This window comes from Monodon monoceros, unplaced genomic scaffold, assembly GCF_005190385.1.
Source record: "Monodon monoceros isolate NGI ecotype Baffin Bay Population unplaced genomic scaffold, NGI_Narwhal_1 Super_Scaffold_18, whole genome shotgun sequence".
In the NCBI taxonomy this organism is placed as follows: domain Eukaryota; kingdom Metazoa; phylum Chordata; class Mammalia; order Artiodactyla; family Monodontidae; genus Monodon; species Monodon monoceros.
The window spans coordinates 72,829,513-72,852,585 of NW_021703774.1; the positions used below are offsets into that span (position 1 = coordinate 72,829,513).

The following is a 23,073-nucleotide window of genomic DNA, read 5'->3' on the forward strand; positions in this document are numbered from 1 at the left end:
GGTCAAAAGGATCTTGCTGTGATTTATGTCATAGTGTTCTGCCTATGTTTTCCTCTAAGAGTTTTATAGTGTCTGGCCTTACATTTAGGTCTTTAATCCATTTTGAGTTTACTTTTGTGTATGGTGTTACGGAGTGTTCTAATTCCATTCTTTTACATGTAGCTGTCCAGTTTTCTCAGCACCACCTATTAAAGAGGCTGTCTTTGCTCCATTGTATATTCTTGCCTCCTTTATCAAAAACAAGGTGACCATATGTGCGTGGGTTTATATCTGGGCTTTCTATCCTGTTCCATTGATCTATATTTCTGTTTTTGTGCCAGTACCATACTGTCCTAATTACTGTAGCTTTGTAGTATAGTCTGAAGTCAGGGAGCCTGATTCCTCCAGCTCCGTTTTTCTTTCTCAAGATTGCTTTGGTTATTCAGGGTCAGTTTTTGCACAGCAAAGGAAAACATAAACAAGAGGAAAAGACAACCCTCAGAATGGGAGAAAATATTTGCAAATGAAGCAACTGACAAAGGATTAATCTCCAAAATTTATGAGCAGCTCATGCAGCTCAATATAAAAAAAACAAACAACCCAATCCAAAAATGGGCAGAAGACCTAAATAGACATTTCTCCAAAGAAGATATCTATATTACCAACAAACACATGAAAGGATGCTCAACATCACTAATCATTAGAGAAATGCAAATCAAAACTACAATGAGGTATCACCTCACACCAGTCAGAATGGCCATCATTAAAAAATCTAGAAACAATAAATGCTGGAGAGGGTGTGGAGAAAAGGGAACCCTCTTGCACAGTTGGTGGGAATGTAAATTGATACAGCCACTATGAAGAACAGTATGGAGGTTCCTTAAAAATCTAAAAATAGAACTACCATACGACCCAGCAATCCCACTACTGAGAAAGCCATAATTCAAAAAGAGTCATGTACCACAATGTTCACTGCGGCTCTATTTACAATAGCCAGGACATGGAAGCTACCTAAGTGTCCATCGACAGATGAATGGATAAAGATGTGGCACATATATACAATGGAATATTACTCAGCCATAAAAAGAAACAAAATTGAGTTATTTGTAGTGAGATGGATGGACCTAGAGTCTGTCATACAGAGTGAAGTAAGTCAGAAAGAGAAAAACAAATACTGTATGCTAACACATATATATGGAATCTAAAAAAAAAAAATGGTTATGAAGAACCTAGGGGCAGGACAGGAATAAAGACGCAGACTTACTAGAGAATGGACCTGAGGACAGTGGGAGGGGGCAGGGTAAGCTGGGACAAAGTGAGAGAGTGGCATGGACATATACACACTACCAAATGTAAAATCGATAGCTAGTGGGAAGCAGCCACATAGCATAGGGAGATCAGCTCGGTGCTTTGTGACCACCTAGAGGGGTGGGATAGGGAGGGTGGGAGGGAGGGAGATGCAAGAAGAAAGAGATATGGGGATATATGTATATGTATATGTATAGCTGATTCACTTTGTTATAAAGCAGAAACTAACACACCATTGTAAAGCAATTATACTCCAATAAAGATTTTTTTTGTTTTTAAAAAGGGTGATGAGGTAAGGGTAGCAGAAAGATCATTTTTTCCCTACCACATGTTCAGATTCAATTCCTTTTTGGGAAGAAGTCTTCTCCTTACCCAGCCTAAAGGAGAGCTGAGCCTGTGGCTTAAACTCAAATTCAAAACTTTGAGAATACCCAATTCCTCCTTTATTCCAATTACTTGTTCTATCATAAAGTTGTTTTCCTTTTTATTACCATCACAATTCTCTCCCTTCCTCTCCAGTTGATACCACCCACCATCATCCTAGACGCACATCACCTCACACCTGAATTATTACAATCTAAACTGTCTGCTTTTTCTATCCACTGTGATAGAACTTTGTCAACAGATTAGTTTCAGAATTTTGTTTTGATCATGTCCCACTTAGGGACAAAAAACGTTCTATCCTTCCCCATTGCCTACAGTTTAAAATAAAAATCCCTCAGCTTTTATCAGTCAGGTTTCCAGTGTTGCCTCCACCTATACTTATTCCAATATTCTCACTCAGGTCTCCCTCCACCATTGCTTTCACCATGATCTCTTCCTTGTTCTCTAAAACAGATCATTCTCATACCTCTAGGCCCTTGTGCTCAAGTGAAACTTTCCCCAACACTTCAGGCCCACAATAACCTCTCATCTTCTTCGACCTTTATATGCTGTATCACTCTTTCAGAGAACTGAAATCATTAACTGTATCACATCTAACATGTTGTTTTTGTGTGCACGTACGTGTGTGCTCCTCCTGGACACTATAAACCCTTGAAGGTCAATTACTTCTTTTGACCTTCAACTGCCCAGTGCATTCATGGCTCTTGCTCATTAGCTGCTGCATAAATATTTGTAGAATGACCTTAACAAGGTAGGGAATAGTGGTGTGGAAAGGAACATTTTTTAGTTTGTTTCTCTCCAAATCTCCCCCACCGCCTTAGAACATCCCTTTTTGTCTAGTTTCCCATTCCAGTAAAATAGCCTAAGCTCAACCTCACAGAAGAGAAAAACACATAGCTGAGGAAAGCAGTCTCTATGCTTTTCTAGGAGTGACAGACACCCTGGGGCCAGGTCAAGGGAAGGAAAGGCAGAGAATCCTAGGGCCAACCAATCTCAAGCTTGCTTTTCCCACTGTCCCTCTCCTTTCCTCCTAAACCTGAGTAGAATTTTGAGCTATGGGTCCCCAAATCCCTAGGCAACAGACCCATTCCTATTCATTCACAGCTTTTCCTTGTCAAGTGTAAGTTGTTAAAAGGGAGGAGGTGACCAGAAGGTAATGAATGAAGCCATTTCTCTCAGTTAGACTCTGAGTTAGACTGAAACTGGAGTGAGGAAAACTGGAAAGGATGCATTTGTTCAGGGTAACATGAACAAAACTGAGCCTGAGGTAGGAGGGTGGAGCAGATGGTATATGAAAAAGAACCAGGAAGAAGCAAGAAGTCTAAATAACTGATGAAAGTTTAATACATTAAAACCAGGTATTTATCACTTTTATATTGTATTTGCCATTTCTGAACAATACAAAGTAGAGGCAAATAGTGACACTTCATAAAAATGTTGATTCCCCATTCCCTTCCCTAAGACCCAGCCTCCCTCAAATATTCCCTCCCACCCCCTACAGAACTCTGTCCTGAATAAAACACTTAAATACATCATAAATAGTAAATTATGAAAAAAAATAGCAAGAATTGTTTCTTTTCTTCTTGTAAAAAAGAACATGGCAGCAAAGACAGGCAGCCAGAAACTGGCTGGGGGTGTCTAATATAGACAGTTACTCGGGGTATGAGCTAACCTACTATCAAGGCAGGGTGGGATGGAGAGGGGAAAGGATGGGGATTCAACAATCTGCCTGAGATGCCAGGCCCCCTTCTTCCCGACAGGGGGAGGAGGATCAGATGGAGAACAGGGGGAGGAGAGGGATTACACAGCCCGTTTCCACGTTCTCTGCATGAAGAGAGGTGGCAGGGCATGTGGCACAGCAATGACCTCACTAAGGCAAGAATCTGCTGGCTCTCCATGAGTTTAAGAGAATATTCTCTAGCCTCACAGTTATGGACTACCTGTTAAACAGACACAGGTGTCCCCTTCTCCATCTCAGCTCCATGAACAGCAGAACGCTGTTGGAAAAGGTGGTAAGAGCAAGGAAGAAATCTCCTTTGGAGAAGAATCTAAAATTCATTTGATAAGTCTTCATATTTAGAAAAACAAGCAGAATACATTTCAAATTGCAAAACAGTAATAATCATTATGGCCTGGCCGTGAGTAGGGTCCTGCCTAGGAAGGGTTCTGACCTTTTAGCCCTATGACTGCCCCACTGTTTAACAAAAGGGGTAAAGATTACCCCATGTCCCACTCTCTCCATTCCTTCAGCTTTCAGAAATTCATTAAGAGAGGAGGAGTTAAAGAGGAGCTGCTCCTGGCAGAGCAGCTTCTGCTTCTCAAACACCAGGGCTCTTCTGAGGGAACCCTATGAATATGCATCTCTCCAATACTTACGGAGTTTTGATCTGAAACTGTCTGGCTTGAAATTGTGTGCTATTTTTCTTTTCCTTTTTTAAGGAACCAAAAGAAGAAGGCTGGGAGGTGGTTAAACACCCTTACCCCCCAAAACACCTTTACAAAGATTACGGGGGGACGGGCTTCCCTGGTGGCGCAGTGGTTGGGAGTCCGCCTGCTGATGCGCGGGACGCAGGTTTGTGCCTTGCTCCGGGAGGATCCCGCATGCCGCGGAGCGGCTGGGCCCGTGAGCCATGGCCGCTGAGCCTGCGTGTCTGGAGCCTGTGCTCTGCAACAGGAGAGGCCACAGCAGTGAGAGGCCTGCATACCGCAAAAAAAAAAAAAAAAAAGAGTACAGGGGTCTTCTTCCACAGAAAAAGAGCTACGGTTGGGATAATGTACCAGCCAGTCTGTCCTGAGGAAATTAAGAGTCCAGCTCCTGGTGAAAGGTAGATGAGGGGGAAGAAAACCACCAAGTCCAGCAACCCCACTTCCAACAGGAAGAATGGGGGTTTGAAAACAATTCAGTTGTGGAAGGAAGGCTGGCTAGTAGAAAACCTGTGCCACCCAGCTCAGGAGTAGAGAGGATGCTGCTGTCCTCAACTGTCCGAGGCACTAATGCCCATTCATGAGGAAGGGGAAGTAGAAGAGGTTCTTCTTCAGGGAGGAGATGGAGAGCTCCCTTAGCCTCCATTACACTTTTTTTGATGACCAAGTAAAAGAAAACTCAGCATTGCTGGGTCAAGGGCTGACATCTTGGGATCACAGAGATGGTAGAATCTTGCTCCAGGTCTTCTGAGGATTTTTGTTCACTGAAAAGGGAAAGGGTTTAAAGTTAAGGATGTGCAGTATGAGATGAGGCAGGAAAGGAATTCAAGTTTCCTTCTAGTTCAGTCTCAGCTTCCAAGTACAAGGTATCAGAAAAAAAAATTTTTTAAGTAAGATTTTGGGGGGCACCCAGTCCCCCTAACCCTGCCAATTATGTTGCTGCTCCACTCCATCAGTGATGCTCTTTATACCCTTCCAAAGCATCCACCTCCCCCACATCCCAGACACTCACATGGATGAACTCTGACTCTGGAACTTCATGCTTTTCCAAGAGGGTTGAGCTAACAGGAGGGGGGAAAAAATGGAGGCAGAAAGAAGAATTAGTAAATAAATGAGAAAAGGGACTCTCAGGTCAAATCTCATACTACTTCTCCATTTCATCGGGAATCAATTTAGGATTCAAAAAGAAGGGGCTAAGAAGCTACCAGATTTGGAAGCACATTGTTTTAATTAACTATTTACTTTTCTGTCTTGACTTCTATAAAATATTTCCTAACACCCTGCTCTACCTTCTTCAATCCCCAGGCGTGGGAGGCACCCAATGAACACTGCCGTCTGATAGTCATGCCATTGTGTAATTTTCTCCTCTTGAGTGTGGGCTGAACTTAGTGACTTTCTTCTAGCGAACAGAATGCACCACAGGAGATGTAAAGTCAATTCTGAGATTAGGCTACAAAAAGACTATAGCTTCCTCTTGGGTACATGCTCTCTCACTTGTTTGCTCTGAGGAAGCTAGCTGCCATACAGTGAGCTGCCTTATGGAAAGGACCATGTGACAAGGAACTGAGGGAATGGCCAACAGCCAACAAAGAACTGAGCCCTTAGCCCAATAGCCTACAAGAAACTGAATCCTGCCAACAACCACATAGATAAGCTTGGAAGCTGATCCTCCCCTGGGCGAGCCTTCAGATGAGACCACACTGCTGGCTACTAGCTTCACTGTAACCTCCTGAGAGACTTTAAGCCAAAGGCACCCAGCTAAGCTACACCCAGATTCTTAAGCTACATTATATCTGAGATAATAATGTTTGTTGTTTTTAGCTGCTAAAATTTGGGGTGATTTGTTACACAATAGATAATATATATTTTTGTACCTGGAAGTGAAGTACTGCTGTAATAAAAATCTAAAATGTGGACGCGGCTCTGGAAGAGGGAACTGGGTTTGAGGACAGTTTTAGTGAAAGTTTAAAAGTGCCCTGAGCATACTGTAGAATTCTGGACTTTAAGGGAATTGCCAGTAAGGGCTTAAAGTGAAAAAAATCTTATTAAAAATTGAAGGAAAGGGGATCTTTGCAAGGTAGTGGAACAAAGTTTAGCAACAATGTCATCTACAGTTATGTGAAAAGTAGAATACGTGCCTCATGAACTGGGTGATCTGGCTAAGGAGATTTCTAAACCAAGTGCTGAAGGTGCCACCTGGTTTCTTCTTAACGCTTATAGTTAAAATATGAGAGAAGAAAAGTAAGTTCAGGGGAGGACTATTAAACAAAAGGAAGCCAAGACTTGATGGTTTTGAAAATTCTGAGCCTCTCCAGATAGCAAATAATGCTAAAATTAAGAAATGGATAAAATCTAAGGCACTGCCAGGAAAATGTGGTCTACAGATGAAGCCAAGGGTATGACTGTAAAATATCTGTTAAGAACTCAAAGTACTATTCAGTCATACAAAAGGTGATTCAAAAGATTAAGGGTATGTCTCTCAGATCCTCTCAACTTAACAGGATCTCTAAGAAGCATAGAGCTTATCAAGAAGGTATTTGTGGCTTCTAATAGCGTGAATCCCAATGAGATTCATAGGAGGCCCACAAAATCTTTGAGGGTATTATAGCAGCAGAAACACTGTCCTGCTTGGACTGAAAGGGACAGAAATAGTACACAATGAAAAGAGACCACTGGATCCCCAAAATTCTGGCAAGAAGCAGGCTGAGAAAATTACTCAGCTGCAAACACATTGTAGTTTTCATGAAAAAGGAAGACTCAGAAGGCAAAACCAAGAGTCCAAAAGGTAGAGCCAAGAGCCACGAATTATTCTCATGCTTTGAGACCTGATAAAAGAAACTCCAACATTTGCTGGGGTTTAGACTAGCTATGGATCAGACTCCTCTGTGCCTCCCGTTCTCCCTTTTTTATACAGGAATGTGTGAAGAGATTATCTATTGTTTGTCTCATCATTGTATGCTGGGTGTGTGGGGAGAAGACAGCCTGTCTCTTTAGTTTCACAGTCCACAGTGATCGCTGCTTCCTGATACACTCTTAGGTAATTCATTCCTCAAGTGTGGGCTAGATTAAGTGACTAGAATGCAGAATAGGAGACTTGGTTATGAAAGACTGTGGCTTCTGCTTAGGTGCATGCACTGTCACTTGCTCATGCTAAGGGAAGCGAGCTGCCATGTTCTTAGTTGTCCTATGGAGGGGCTCATGTGGCAAAGAACTGAGGGAGGCCCGCAGAAAACAGCCAGCAAGAAACTAAGACCCTCAGTCCAGCAACTCACCAGAAACTGAATCCTGTCAAAAACCACATAAATGAGCTTAGAAGTGAAGCCTCTCAGTTGAGCCTTCAGATGAGCCTAGCCCTGGACAAAGAGCTTCACTATCATGAAAGACCTTGAGCCAGAGGACCCAGTTAAGCTGCACCCATTTCTAACTCACAGAAACTATGATATATGTTTGTTATTTTAAGTCACTAAGTTCTGGGGTAATATATTATGATGTAATAAGATGATTAACACACCAAAAACAAAAAATTAAATCACAATCTTTACACTGCATCCTTTTGAAAGGTTAACTGTTCACTGTCTTCAGTGCCTGGGAATCTTTCCAGCCTTAAATCCTAAGCTAAGAATTCTCACTTAACTCACCGGGAGATGAAGCATTAGTTGGGGTATTTTGATTGAATACCAGGAAAGTCTGTACATAAAGACTTCCCACCACCCCCTAAAAATGCAGAGATGTTGATACACTTTTCCAAATCACTAAAGATGAGCTCTTAGGAAGATGAACATGCAAAAATCTAGTGAAGAGCAAAAGACAAACAATAGTCTCTGGAAAAAACAGAATTATGGAGGTTCTCAAGGACCTGAAGAGAGAGATGAGAAGATTACATGGAGAAAGGGGCCAAGGAACCAACCTTGTAGTTAGCATTTGCAAAGTCTCTCCAACTACAGGTGAGAAATAGGGGTCAGGAATAGTCGAGACCTCACTGATTTTCTCTAAAGGTGGAGTCTGAGGTAAAACATCAGGACGACCGAAGTGGACGCCTGGAAAAAAGAAAGGGGAAGAAAATCAATAAATAAAAAAGAAGAGAAAAGGGGGTGGGGAAAATATAGGAAAAAATATGTAGCAACTTGGATTTTCATGGACAGGAACGGGGAGTAGAGGTCCTAAGCAGACAAGGACTCAGAAAGAAGGGAGGGAGTGCCCCATCACACGGGGACCCCAACCCTGGCGCTGACCTGGCTCCACTTCCGCCTTTGTTGTCACTTGTGCCTTGTGTTCCCCAGAGACCGATGGCTGGTAAGTTACGCAGGAGTTGCCGCTGGGGCCTGCTCGCCGAGAGAAAGATGAGCCAGACCGAAACTTTTTGGAAGGAGAGGGCTTCACTTCAAAAGGGAAAGAGAGAGCCTACTTAGCACCCACCTCAGAAACCGTCACCAAGACATAGATACAACTTGCTAGCGTCCCCAACACAAACCCAAAGTTGTTCCTCTGCAAAGCAGGAAAAGGGGTTAATGTCAACAAAGATGGGCTCCATGAACTACTCTTCAGAGGAGGGGGCATCTCAGTCCACTTCACTTTGGAAAAGAAGCAGAGAACCTAGAGGAAAGGAGACACATATCTCTCCCCTCCTACAAGCAACCTCAATGGCTTTGCTTCCGCCTGATGACATGTCTCCTATTCTGTAATTCCTTTGTTCTTTAATAGTATCCTTCAGTTAAACCAGACAAAGATGACCTTTTCACTCTATATCCCTGTAGCACTTACACACACAGCACGATGGTGATACTTTACACTTGTTTATATATCACTTTGAAAAGACTTTGAAAGGATTTTTCCACGTTTCTTAAGACTGTTTGGCATGCCTAAGTCCGCTCTGCCTCACCGAGGGACAACTGATGCCTATGATGAGGAGACAGAGATGGGAAGGAGGAGCTGGAATCTGCCAGTGGCAGCAGCGTGAAAGGTTTGGAAAGAAGAACATTGGCACTTCCCAACCAAGAAAGTTGAGGGAAGAGACTAAGAACACCTGCTAAGCAGAAATGAGTAAGTGCTTCTCCAACCTTATGATCCTAATCTAAGAACTTCCTGGCCTTGGGGATATGGTAATATTCTTGCCTATCTCTGTCCATAAAAGTCCAGCTTCGCCTATCTCAGCCTGTGGCATGGGTCCTACACCCACAACTAAACATTTTTACAACCCCACCAATTTCTCAGAAATGCCCCTCCCCTCAATGACACATGTAGGGATTGCCAGGGGGGAAGCAGCAACTTGGAAACAACTGAGACAGACAAAGTGACCGACATAAGGATGGGCAGCAGCTCTCACGGGATGTGGGTAGAGTAGGAGAAGCCTCTGGCTTTGGCAGTTCCCTGACAGAGGTGTCCTGCCCCCCATCTCTTGAAGTAAGGGAGCCATTGGAGGGTCATCTGGCAGAAGCCACTTACAGAGGATCTTCTTGAACACTGTAGTGCACATGAAGCGCTGGAACCGTTCGGCGTAGAAGCTTGGGCGATGCACTGATACGGTGTCCTGCAGAGCAAAAGAGACGGCTGCAGAGTTAGAGAGGAGGAGGCCCAGCAAGAGGATCTCTGGTCCAAGGGCCATTTTTCCCTAGGATGAGAGCCTAGCAGAAGGGTAGAACCCACAAATGACATAAGGTAAGAGGAAACTGAGGGGGCAAATCAGAAGTGAGAGAGGCAGAAAGAGGAGAGCCTCTAGCTGACTGCTACTCACCCCATCATGTACCAGAGCTTTCCAAGAGTGCTCCAACTTCTTAACAAACCTGACAAGAAAAATGTATATCATGCATTCAACATTAAACGAATGACCTTATAGTTTTCTACTTTACAGAGTTAAAAGAGCAATCGCAGTAGCAAAGAGAGAGACCGGGAAAGCACCCCCACTATTATGCTGGCTTTCCAAAGAACAGACAGGGTAGTGCTTATTCCACATGGAGATCGAAGCTGTTTCTAGATAAGTCGATTATTGCCCCCCTCAGAAAGGGGTAGTTAATATGTCCCGGCAAGTCAGGGACAAGAATATTTATTGTAAAAGGGGAGCTGGAGGGACAGATGGGCAAACCTGGAAGGGGGTCAAGTACTGTCCAGTTCTCATTAGTACCTGAAACCTTACAGGAACAAAACTGGGGTCTAACATTTCCAGCTCTTCCTTCACTACCACACCACTGCCTGAATTCCACAGGCTAATGCTTTTCACAGAACACAGTGATCCTCTTGTTTTTCCTCCATGGAAAGGAGGGATGTGTTTCCAGCTGTATCCTAATGTGGAGTATGACTCATCTCACAGGTCTTCCACAAAAAGCCAGAGAGATGGCGTTTCTACCCTGGTGCTTCTAAGGACTGACTCAGCTTTCCACAGAGGTGTATGCTATGTTTGGGGAGATGGTGGGATAAGGAAGCCAACAGACAGGCATAATCAGGAAGTAAAAAACCATCTGAAACCCAAGGAAGCAAGCAGCCAGACTGCAACTTACTCTTCTTGCTTCAGGAAGAATTTGGTGACACCCATCTAAAAAAGCGATGTGAGTAAATCCACATCCACTCTACCCCTAGGATCTATATGCTCCTCACCTGTAAGACTGAAGAATGTCAATGATCCCAATATAAAGCAGCAGCCTTTCCCCTTTACTATTCCGGGCCGGGATGCCACCCATACTGGGGAAGACAAGAGGGAAAGAGTAAGCAAATCTTTTGTCTAGCAGGCAGAGGATTCTGCTAACCTCAAATCAGATCAGGACATGTAACTGAGACCTAAGCATAGTTAGAAGTCCCATCTTCCATAAGCTGGGGAAGAGCGAGAGACTTCGCCCAGCCCCACCCACTTTGGCTTATGTATTGTAACCTCTTTCTCTCCAAATCTCACCTGCCTGCCTCTCCCACCCCAAATCCACGGAAGAGAATCTAAAAATCACCCCTACTCAGCAATTTTAGGAATACTCTCCCAATTAAATCTAAACTTTCTTAGTACTCTACTCTTTTTTTTTTTTTTTTTTTTTTTTGGCTGCGCTGCAAGCCTTGTGGGATCTTAGTTCCCTGATCAGGGATCGAACCAGGGCTCTCGGCAGTGAAAGCACAGAGTCCTAACCACTGGACCGCCCAGGAATTCCTCCCCAGTACTTTCATATTTTAATTTATGCCCACTGAGACACTCTTCTGGAGAGTCATGGTAAAGAATACTTTAAAATGAAACCACTTAAAAGACATTTGATACTTTAGTAACTACACTTCCTTGATCCATGATGGTAACAAAGACGCCTTCCATAAAGAAGTCTATAATAAATTGTTTTTGATGAAGTTCTAATATAATTTGCAGGCGTGCATCTAAGACTCTGAGCGAACATTTTTTAAAAAGTCTTGGACTTCCCTGGTGGCACAGTAGTTAAGAAACTGCCTGCCAATGCAGGGAACATGGGTTCAATCCCTAGTCTGGGAAGATCCCACATGCTGCGGAGCAACTAAGCCCATGTGCCACAACTACTGAGCTTACACTCTAGAGCCCATGAGCCACAACTACTGAGCCCACGTGCCACAACTACTGAGGCCCATGCGTTCTAGGGGCCCGCATGCTGCAACTACTGAGCCTGCATGCTACAACTACTGAAGCCCACACACCTAGAGCCGGTGCTCCGCAACAAGAGAAGCCACCGCAATGAGAAGCCTGTGCACCGCAACGAAGAGTAGCCCCCATTTGCCGCAAGTAGAGAAAGCCTGCACGCAGCAACGAAGACCAAACGCAGCCAAAAATTTAAAAAAAAAAAAGTCTCGGGACTTCCCTGGTGGCACAGTGGTTAAGAATCTGCCTTCCAATGCAGAGGACGTGGGTTCGATCCCTGGTCAGGGAACGAGATCCCACATGCATGCCTCAACTAAGAGTTTGCATGCCAAAACTAAGGAGCCCACCAGCCGCAACTAAGGAGCACACGTGCTGCAACTAAAGGAGCCAGTGAACCACAACTAAGGAGCCATCAAGCTGCAACTCAGGAGCCTGCCTGCCACAACTGAGACTTGGTGCAACCAAAAATAAAAAATAAATAAAAATAAAAATAAAAAAACAAAAAAAAGAAATTATATGTTTGTTTTAAAATAAATAAATAAATTTTTTAAATTCCAAAAAAAAAAGTCTCTTAATTAGTTCTCCTTCCCAGATGTACAAATCCCAAATTTAAGACATCTTCCTTTCCTTTTACATTCTTAGGAAAGCTCATCCTATAGTTCTGTAAGCATTAAAGCTATTGACTTAACTACTGAATAAAGGCTACTCCTCCTCAGAAGCTGCGTCCCTCCCTCAAGAAAAAGTGCTCTGAGCCTATGCACTCCTTCCCAGCGCCCGAGTCCACTCACTGGTCCTCAGTCTCCATGGTGCCACCTCGTCGAGCCTCGCCCTGGATAGATTCCATGGCTGTGGAATAGAGAGCCTTTTGGGGGGCTGGTCTGCGAGTGTCAGCTGAATATTGTGCTTCATTGCCTAAAGGCTCTCGTTGTGCATAATCTATGTTATGGATTGACACCAGGAGGCTATAGTCCATTATCTTGAAGCTCTGCAGCACCTAATGGAAGGAAAAAACATGATCTGAGCCTTGGGAGGTATGAGAATCTTTTTTCAGGATCTCACAGCTTTCCTGATCTAACTGTTTTGGATAGCGAACCTCCAGAGCTATAACCACAGGATCAGCCTTTGCTCCTCCTACTCCTTGGAGAACAGTACATTGACCTCCTCTGGTCACCCTTCACTGATACCCCTTCAGCTTTCCTTCACCAGAGTACATACAAATTAGGCCACGGCCTAGCCCACAAGATCCTCTTTGTTTGTTCTTTCTTTGTATCTCTTCATGAAAAGAGCATTATATTCTCAATGAAAGAAGAAACACATATTTGAGCTCTAAAAAATCCACAAGGAGGGTCTGGTAAAAGTAAACTTTGTGACAGAGCAGATCTGTGGCAGGTCCTTATATGGCCAGCTTCACTTCAGTTCATTATTTGCTGAATCCTTACCATCTGTAGGCACTGTGCCTGCTTATGTGGATACAAAGATACGTAAGAGAGCTTCTGTCCTCGTGGATATTATAATTTAGAAAGGGAAACTAATGTAAAAATAAATACAATACAGTCTACTATGTGTAACAATGGAAGTGCATACATGATTGAGGAATACTACAGAGACGTACATAAATAGGTTTATGAGGGATCGATTAGAGAGAAAATAAATGCAAGTAAATAAAGGAAGGAAAGAAGAATGCCAAGGCCTGGAAGCATAAAACAGCAGGCTACGTGCAGGGAGGTATAATTTGGTGTTGCTAGAACATAAAATGCAAAGGCTAGGTGTTTGGCACGTGAGAGAGGATGGTAGGGGCAAGACAATGACAGGCCTGATGTGTCATATTAAGGAGCCTGGATTGTCTCCTACAGTTCTCAACCTTGTATATTTCCACCAGTTCCAGCAGCTCACTTTGGGGGTTTTGGTAGGTGGATAGAGTAAGGGATAAAGAGAGTTCAGGACTGATTCTTGGCCTCTCCTGCCGTGGAGCACAGGCTCCGACGCACAGGCCCAGAGGCCATGGCTAACGGGCCCAGCCGCTCCGCGGCATGTGGGATCCTCCCAGACCGGGGCACAAACCCGTGTCCCTTGCATTGGCAGGCGGACTCTCAACCACTGCGCCACCAGGGAAGCCCAGGACTGATTCTTATGTGTGGTATGAAAAACCTCTCTGCTCCACCAAGTCTCCAGTCCTCACAACCAAAAGAGCCAAACTAAAATAGGCATTATCCTGGAAGCAGATGCAGAGTAAGCAAAGAAAGGCAAGGATGGATAACATCATGGACTGAATAGAAGATGACAATCCTACAAAAGCAGTTTGCCAAAAAAAAAAAAAAAAAAAGGTGGAAATATCAGTAGGGAAAGATGTCACAAAAACCAACAGATGTTAAGAAAGTGGAATCAGGGCTTCTCTGGTGGTGCAGTGGTTGAGAGTCCACCTGCCGACGCAGGGGACACGGGTTCGTGCCCCGGTCCGGGAAGATCCCACATGCCGCGGAGCGGCTGGGCCCGTGAGCCATGGCCGCTGAGCCTGTGCATCCGGAGCCTGTGCTCCGCAACGGGAGAGGCCACAGCAGTGAGAGGCCCGCGTATCGCAAAAAAAACAAAAAAAAAAGAAAGTGGAATCAATCAACTGTCAAACACTGCAGAAAATTCAAGGAAGGACTGAGAAGTACTCTCTATTTGGCATCTAGGTGGTCATTGGAGAGAGCAGTTCAATTGAAGTGGTGAGAGCAAAAGCCAGGACACGGTGGGTTGAGGCAGGAATAGGAGAAGAGAAAGGGAAAAGAGAAATGGAGGCATCGTTAAATGAAGACATTGAAAAACATTCTCTTAATCTTAAAATGAAAAAGAGATAAACTTGTTTGTATATAGATAGAAAATAGTCAGTTGAGGCTGAAGCCAGAGGTGGGAAAGGAAGTAAGTGATGAAGCAGGATCCTAGAGAAACAGGAGGAAATGGATCTAGGTCACAAAAGGGACTGACCTGGAATAATCGACCAAGTTGGGAAGAAAATATAGATTAAGGATGGTTAAGTGTAGATCCATTTATAAAGTGATGATGGGGGCAGGACAAAGGGATGGTACAGAATAGAAAGTTGAGGTAGTTTGTTGAGAAACAAGGCTGGGGGGATGAGAGTCAGAAAACTGTTTGAAGAGAGTGCCAATCATGTGCAATCTCTGGGAGGAACAGGAAATGGATTGATGAGGAATACTGAGGGCCCAGGTAAGGGGTGGATATCATAAATCTGTAGAGATGCCAGTATACACAGTTGTGTGATTTTTTTCAGCAGCACTCAGCTTCTAAGATATAAATTTGAATTTGGCAGACAGGATCAAAAACTGAGCCATGATGGTGCTGGTATGAAAATAAGCAGAATGTATGCTTATGAGGCCCAGGACAGGTAGCAGGTAGAGAAAAAAAAGACAGGAGGGGAGTTAGACAAACGGGGAGAAAGTAAAAATGTAAAGGCATAAAGGATCTAATATAAAAGTTATTTTAAATGAAGTCTGGCACAGATGGAGCTAAGGAACAGAGTCCCATCTCCCACAGATTAGATGCCTAAGAATGACCAAGCTGTTTTACAGATTGAGATTTCTGGTGCCTGAGAGAGAAGGAAATGTGACAAACTCACCAAACAGTCGCGCTGCAGGGTCTTGCACAGAGCATTGTACATATCAGCATCCAAAAAGAGACCATCAGGGATGTCTTGTAAGAAGTCCAAGTCTTTAAGGGTGGGGAGAGGTTTCTCTCGCTCTTTTTGGGAAGCCCGCCTTTTGTAGGTTGAGCCCTTGAGGTCATATTTGATATGCATCTTGACTGAGCGTGGTAAGAGATTGTTCATCACCACAATTCGAATGTTCTTACCACCTGCCTGCACACAGTACAGTCCATAGAACTTAGGCAGCAAAGTCCGAGGGTTCTGGTTGAGGTTCTGAGGACAAGAAAGTAAAAAGAAGTAGAAGAGCAAGGTAGCTGATTTTCAATAAAACTCAAGGGCAAAAGCTGTCACCCCCCTTCCTTTGTCTGTTACATGGGATTCACATACAATCTGCCCATAAGCCCACATTACATTTGTTTAAAATTTCCCAATGTATCTATCTCAATAATGAGATCACCACCAAGCCGAGTGGAAGGCCTACAATACAGTAAGCAGTCAGGATACTAAACATATGATGAACATATTCCTTCAGAGGTTTAAGAGAAGACAGCACTGAAAAAGACTTAATGCTTAGCCTTCTGTATAGTATATTCTTGTGAGTATGAAAGGAGGCAAAGGAGAGTTCCCTAACTTCTCCAGAACCTCCAAGAGGTATCAGTCAGAGTAAGAAAAAATACAGTATTATCAAGGGAAGTAACCAACCTCATACTCTACTCTAGGAGCTGGACTAAGAATGGAAAGCAGAATCATCATTGAATAAAAACAAAAATAAACAAATGGGACCTAATTAAACTTAGAAGTTTTTGCACAGCAAAGGAAACCATCAACAAAATGAAGAGAAAGCCCAAAAAATGGGAGAAAATATTTGCAAATCAAGTGACCGACAAATGATTTTTCTCTAAAATATACAAACAGTTCATGCAGCTCAATATCAGAAAAAAAAAAAACCCCAATCAAAAAATGGGGACTTCTTTCTAAGATGGCGGAAGAGTAAGACGCGGAGATCACCCTCCTCCCCACAGATACACCAGAAATACATCTACATGTGGAACAACTCCTACAGAACACATACTGAACGCTGGCAGAAGACCGCAGACCTCCCAAAAGGCAAGAAACCCCCCACATACCTGGGTAGGGCAAAAGAAAAAAGAATAAACAGAGACAAAAGAATAGGGATGGGACCGGCACCAGTGGGAGGGAGCTGTGAAGGAGGAAAGGTTTCCACACACTAGGAAGCCCCTTCGCGGGTGGAGACTGCGGGTGGCGGAGGGGGAAAGCTTCAGAGCCACGGAGGAGAGCACAGCAACAGGGATGCGGAGGGCAAAGCAGGGAGAGATTCCCGCACAGAGGATCGGTGCCGACCAGTACTCACCAGCCCAAGAGACTTGTCTGCTCACCCGCCGGGGCGGACAGGGCTGGGAGTTGAGGCTCGGGCTTCGGTCAGAGCGCCGGGAGAGGACTGGGGTTGGCAGCGTGAACACAGCCTGCAGGGGGTTAGTGCGCCACAGCTAGCCGGGAGGCAGTCCGGGGAAGTCTGGACCTGCCGAAGAGGCAAGAGACTTTTTCTTCCCTCTTTTGTTTCCTGGTGCGCGAGGAGAGGGGATTAAGAACGCTGCTTAAAGGAGCTCCAAAAAAAAAAAAAAAAAAAAAAAAGGAGCTCCAGAGATGGGCGCGAGCCACAGCTAAAAGCGCGGACCCCAAAGACAGGCATGAGACGCTAAGGCTGCTGCTGCCGCCACCAAGAAGCCTGTGTGCGAGCACAGGTCACTATCCACACCCTCCTTACGGGGGAGCCTGTGCAGCCAGCCACTACCAGGGTCCCGGGATCCAGGGACAACTCCCCCGGGAGAACGCACGGCGCGCCTCAGGCTGGTGCAACGTCACGCCGGCCTCTGCCACCGCAGGCTCGCCCTGCACTCCGTGCCCCTCCCTCCCCCCGGCCTGAGTGAGCCAGAGCCCCTGAATCAGCAGCTCCTTTAACCCCGTCCTGTCTGAGCAAAAAAGAGACGCCCTCCGGAGACCTACACACAGAGGCGGGGCCAAATCCAAAGCTGAGCCCCTGGGAGCTGTGAGATAAAGAAGAGAAAGGGAAATCTCTCCCAGCAGCCTCAGAAGCAGCGGATTAAAGCTCCACACTCAACTTGATGTACCCTGCATCTGTGGAATACATGAATAGACAACGAATCATCCCAAATTAAGGAGCCGTGTGGATGAAAGCCTCCTGGTGCTGCAGCCAGGAGTTAGTGCTGTGCCTCTGAGGTGGGAGAGCCAACTTCAGGACACTGGTACACAAGAGGCCTCCCAGCTGCATATAATACCAAATGGCGAAAATCTCCCAGAGATCTCCATCTCAATGCCAGCACCCAGCTTCACGCAACGACCAGCAAGCTACAGTGCTGGACATCCTATGCCAAACAACTAGCAAGACAGAAACACAACCCCACCCATTAGCAGAGAAGCTGCCCAAAATCATAGTAAGTCTACAGACACCCCAAAACACACCACCAGACGTGGACCTGCCCACCAGAAAGACAAGATCCAGCCTCATCCACCAGAACACAGGCACTAGTCCCCTCCACCAGGAAGCCCACACAACCCCCCCTGAACCAACCTTAGCCACTGAGGAGAGACACTAAAAACAACAGGAACTACGAACCTTCAGCCTGCAAAAAGGAGACCCCAAACACAGTAAGATAAGCAAAATGAGAAGACAGAAAAACACACAGCAGATGAAGGAGCAAGATAAAAACCCACCAGACCTAACAAATGAAGAGGAAATACGCAGTCTACCTGAAAAAGAATTCAGAATAATGATAGTAAAGATGATCCAAAATCTTGGAAATAGAATAGACAAAATGCAAGAAACAGTTAACAAGGACCTAGAAGATCTAAAGATGAAACAAACAATGATGAACAACACAATAAATGAAATGAAAAATACTCTAGATGGGATCAATAGCAGAATAACTGAGGCAGAAGAACGGATAAGTGACCTGGAAGATAAAATAGTGGAAATAACTAATGCAGAGCAGAATAAAGAAAAAAGAATGAAAAGAACTGAGGACAGTCTCAGAGACCTCTGGGACAACATTAAACGCACCAACATTCGAATTATAGGGGTTCCAGAAGAAGAAGAGAAAAAGAAAGGGACTGAGAAAATATTTGAAGAGATTATAGTTGAAAACTTCCCTAATATGGGAAAGGAAATAGTTAATCAAGTCCAGGAAGCACAGAGAGTCCCATACAGGATAAATCCAAGGAGAAATACGCCAAGACACATATTAATCAAACTGTCAAAAATTAAATACAAAGAAAGCATATTAAAAGCAGCAAGGGAAAAACAACAAATAACACACAAGGGAATCCCCATAAGGTTAACAGCTGATCTTTCAGCAGAAACTCTGCAAGCCAGAAGGGACTGGCAGGACATATTTAAAGTGTTGAAGGAGAAAAACCTGCAACCAAGATTACTCTACCCAGCAAGGATCTCATTCAGATTTGATGGAGAAATTAAAACCTTTACAGACAAGCAAAAGCTGAGAGAGTTCAGCACCACCAAACCAGCTCTACAACAACTGCTAAAGGAACTTCTCTAGGCAAGAAACACAAAAGAAGGAAAAGACCTACAATAACGAACCCAAAACAATTAAGAAAATGGGAATGGGAACATACATATCGATAATTACCTTAAATGTAAATGGACTAAATGCTCCCACCAAAAGACACAGATTGGCTGAATGGATACAAAAACAAGACACATATATTTTCTGTCTACAAGAGACCCACTTCAGACCTAGAGACACATACAGACTGAAAGTAAGGGGATGGAAAAAGGTATTTCATGCAAATGGAAACCAAAAGAAAGCTGGAGTAGCAATTCTCATAACAGACAAAATAGACTTTAAAATAAAGACTATTAGAAGAGACAAAGAAGGACACTACATAATGATCAAGGGATCGATCCAAGAAGAAGATATAACAATTGTAAATATTTATGCACCCAACACAGGAGCACCTCAATACATAAGGCAAATACTAACAGCCATAAAAGGGGAAATCGACAGTAACACATTCATAGTAGGGGACTTTAACACCCCACTTTCACCAATGGACAGATCATCCAAAATGAAAATAAATAAGGAAACACAAGCTTTAAATGATACGTTAAACAAGATGGACTTAACTGATATTTATACGACATTCCATCCAAAAACAACAGAATACACATTTTTCTCAAGTGCTCATGGAACATTCTCCAGGATAGATCATATCTTGGGTCACAAATCAAGCCTTGGTACATTTAAGAAAATTGAAATTGTATCAAGTATCTTTTCCAACCACAAGGCTATGAGACTAGATATCAATTACAGGAAAAGATCTGTAAAAAATACAAACACATGGAGGCTAAACAATACACTACTTAATAACGAAGTGATCACTGAAGAAATCAAAGAGGAAATTAAAAAATACCTAGAAACAAATGACAATGGAGACACAACGACTCAAAATCTACGGGATGCAGCAAAAGCAGTTCTAAGAGGGAAGTTTATAGCAATAATTCAAAAAGAGTCATGTACCACAATGTTCATTGCAGCTCTATTTACAATAGCCAGGCCATGGAAACAACCTAAGTGTCCATAGACAGATGAATATTAAAGAAGATGTGGCACATATATACAATGGAATATTACTCAGCCATAAAAAGAAACGAAATTGAGCTATTTGTAATGAGGTGGATAGACCTAGAGTCTGTCATACAGAGTGAAGTAAGTCAGAAAGAGAAAGACAAATACCGTATGCTAACACATATATATGGAATTTAAGAAAAAAAAAATGTCATGAAGAACCTAGGGGTAAGACAGGAATAAAGACACAGACCTACTAGAGAATGGACTTGAGGATATGGGGAGGGGGAAGGGTAAGCTGTGACAAAGCAAGCGAGAGGCATGGACATATATACACTACCAAACGTAAGATAGATAGCTACTGGGAAGCAGCCGCATAGCACAGGGAGATCAGCTCAGTGCTTTGTGACCACCTAGAGGGGTGGGATAGGGAGGGTGGGAGGGAGGGAGACGCAAGCGGGAAGAGATATGGGAACATATGTATATGTATAACTGATTCACTTTGTTATAAAGCAGAAGCTAGCACACCATTGTAAAGCAATTATACTCCAATAAAGATGTTAAAAAAAAAAAGGTAGAAGATATAAATAGACATTTCTCCAAAGAAGATATACAGATGGCCAAAAAAGCACATGAAAAGATGCTCAACATCACTAATTGTTAGAGAAATGCAAATCAAAACTACAATGAGGTATCACCTCACACTGGTCAGAATGGCCATCATCAAAAAATCTAGAAACGGGCTTCCCTGGTGGCGCAGTGGTTGCGAGTCCGCCTGCCGATGCAGGGGACACGGGTTCGTGCCCCGGTCCACGAAGATCCCACATGCCATGGAGCAGCTGGGCCCATGAGCCATGGCTGCTGAGCCTGCGCATCCGGAGCCTATGCTCCGCATTGGGAGAGGCCAAAACAGTGAGAGGCCCGAGTACCGCAAAAAAAAAAAAAAAAAATCTACAAACAATAAATGCTGGAGAGGGTGTGAAGAAAAGGGAACCCTCCTACACTGTTGGTGGGAATGTACAGCCACTATGGAGAACAGCATGGAGATTCCTTAAAAAAACTAAAACTAGAGCTACCATATGATCCAGCGATTCCACTCCTGTTCAGTGTTCTTTGCAGCCCTATTTACAACAGCCAGGACATGGAAGCAACCTAAATGTCCATCAACAGATGAATGGATAAAGATGTGGTACATATATACAATGGAATATTACTCAGCCATAAAAAAGAATGAAATAATGCCATTTGCAGCGACATGGATGGACCTAGAGATTGTCATACTGAGTGAAAGTAAGTCAGAAAGAGAAAAATAAATATCATATATTATCACTTATATGTGGAATTTTAAAAATGGTACACATGAACCTATTTACAAAACAGAAGTTGAGTCACTGATGTAGAAAACACACTTGTGGTTACTGGGGGGAAAAGGCAGGGGGTAAACTGGGAAACTGGGATTGACATACACACAGTACTATACACAGAACGCATAATTAATAAGAACCTACTGAATAGCACAGGGAACTCTATTCAATACTCTGTAATATGGGAATAGAATCTAAAAAAAGTGGATATATGTGCATGTATAACTGACTCACTTTGCTTGCTGTACAGCAGAAACAAAACACTGTAAATCAACTATACTCCAATAAAAAAGTTTTTTTTTAATCATCATTGAATCTTGTCATTGGGTAGCAGGGTCTAAGCTAAGAACACTTAAAATAGGACAGATAAACAAAACCTCCTTTAGCCATAGAGAGACAAAAGAGATGGGAAAAGCACAAAGATGAACTACATTCCTACGACAGAAGGGCTGACATTGTTTTGTCCCCCTGATGGCAGCCTCCCCAGCCTTGTCCTGGAGTGGAGTGGGCAGCTCAGGCAGCCAGTGCTCCTGGTCCTCTCACCATGTAGTATCCTGGAAGCAGCTTCTGCAGAAACTCCGCCTCTTTGTGTTGGACTGTTTTAATGATGAATTCATCATCGCTGGACACATAGAAGAGGGAACCACTAGCCCCAGAGTTGCAGAGTTCAATCAGCGGCTCATTGCAGAGGGAGTACTGGGCCCAGAGAAAAGAGAGCAAGAGGTTCAGAGATACAAGGGCATGCCCAACCAGAAATCAACTACAGATGCAATTCTAAAGAAAAACTAGAGCAAGAGTGTGGAGAGAGGGTCTTCCTTTGGAAGTATCCCTCTGATACTGGAGTCCCAGGGTCCTGAAATCTGGAAGCTTACCAAGTAATCATCAGGGCGGATACCAAATAACTCCCGAAAGTAGCGGAAGGCAACAGGTGCATAGGTCTTGAACCGAAAGTCATTGTAGTGATGAGCAGGAGTCAGGTTGCTCCCTTCACTGTGGGGTTGAACAGAAGAAGCCATAACTTACCAGTCCCCGTAATTTAGGGAGTCCACACCCTGGAAAGACACTCAGTCACCCAGAGGCAGGTCAATACATCCCTCCTGAGAGAACCAAAGGGACTGGATGAGTCAGTTACATAATGGGACAAGGCACAACATGGGGATTAAGACATGGGCACAGGGAATCATATTACCTCCTCCCGATGCACTAAATTGTTTTTTTAGGGCTCAGTCCACAGGCCGGAGGCTCATGGAAACATCCAAAGGAGAGCATGTGCTCTTCAAATTCTCCAGTCCCCATATCACCCTGATTAAAATCAGGTTAAGGTTTGGATGCATGCCTAAATTAGACATGAACCCTAAAATGCCCTGATGATGATATAAAAAAGCCACATTTTCTAGGACATTCCCCTGCACATTAACCTCTGTACCTCGGGAAGAAGATACTCTCCACCACATAGAAGTCTTGCATGAGGACATCCCGCTCTGGTTTGGTACTCAGGCTCCCCACAGTGTGAGTAATGCCTAACTGGATGGCACCTTTTAAAGCTGACGAGGTTGTCTAAGAAACAAGAGAAACAAGGGGAAAGTTTCTAGTATTAAATCTGATCATAGCAATAAAAACTCAGGAGAGAAGAACCAGAAGGAACACAGGAGAGTAAATGCCTATCTAGTAGTTCAGACTAAACTGGGGCAATCCAGTTTCCCCATCCCCACACTCTACATGGCAGTTAAGCCTGCAAAGATTGGAAGAGCATGAAGATACAGAATAGCAAAGTGG

At 43.8% G+C, this 23,073-nt stretch overlaps 1 protein-coding gene across 4 annotated transcripts in view; it reads right to left on the reverse strand.

The window, feature by feature from the left end:
• Positions 1-2,753: 2,753 nt before the first annotated feature.
• Positions 2,754-23,073, reverse strand: part of PIP5K1A (phosphatidylinositol-4-phosphate 5-kinase type 1 alpha) — a 42,294-nt gene continuing 21,974 nt past the window's right edge. Inside the window, exons 4-15 of one of the 4 annotated variants that reach the window (XR_003794396.1) lie at positions 22,724-22,854; positions 22,170-22,287; positions 21,841-21,993; positions 15,282-15,581; positions 12,454-12,659; positions 10,684-10,767; positions 9,827-9,875; positions 9,538-9,622; positions 8,328-8,469; positions 8,003-8,132; positions 5,108-5,156; positions 2,754-4,859 (exon numbers count right to left, since the gene is read on the reverse strand). Coding sequence is in view for 3 of the 4 variants with exons in the window: in XM_029228171.1 (XP_029084004.1) it covers positions 4,857-4,859; positions 5,108-5,156; positions 8,003-8,132; positions 8,328-8,474; positions 9,538-9,622; positions 9,827-9,875; positions 10,684-10,767; positions 12,454-12,659; positions 15,282-15,581; positions 21,841-21,993; positions 22,170-22,287; positions 22,724-22,854 (1,455 nt within the window). In the remaining variant the exon portion in view is untranslated. Of the gene's footprint in view, positions 4,860-5,107; positions 5,157-8,002; positions 8,133-8,156; positions 8,475-9,537; positions 9,623-9,826; positions 9,876-10,683; positions 10,768-12,453; positions 12,660-15,281; positions 15,582-21,840; positions 21,994-22,169; positions 22,288-22,723; positions 22,855-23,073 lie in introns of those variants that run through there. The other 3 variants (XM_029228171.1, XM_029228173.1, XM_029228172.1) reach the window with 3 other exon arrangements.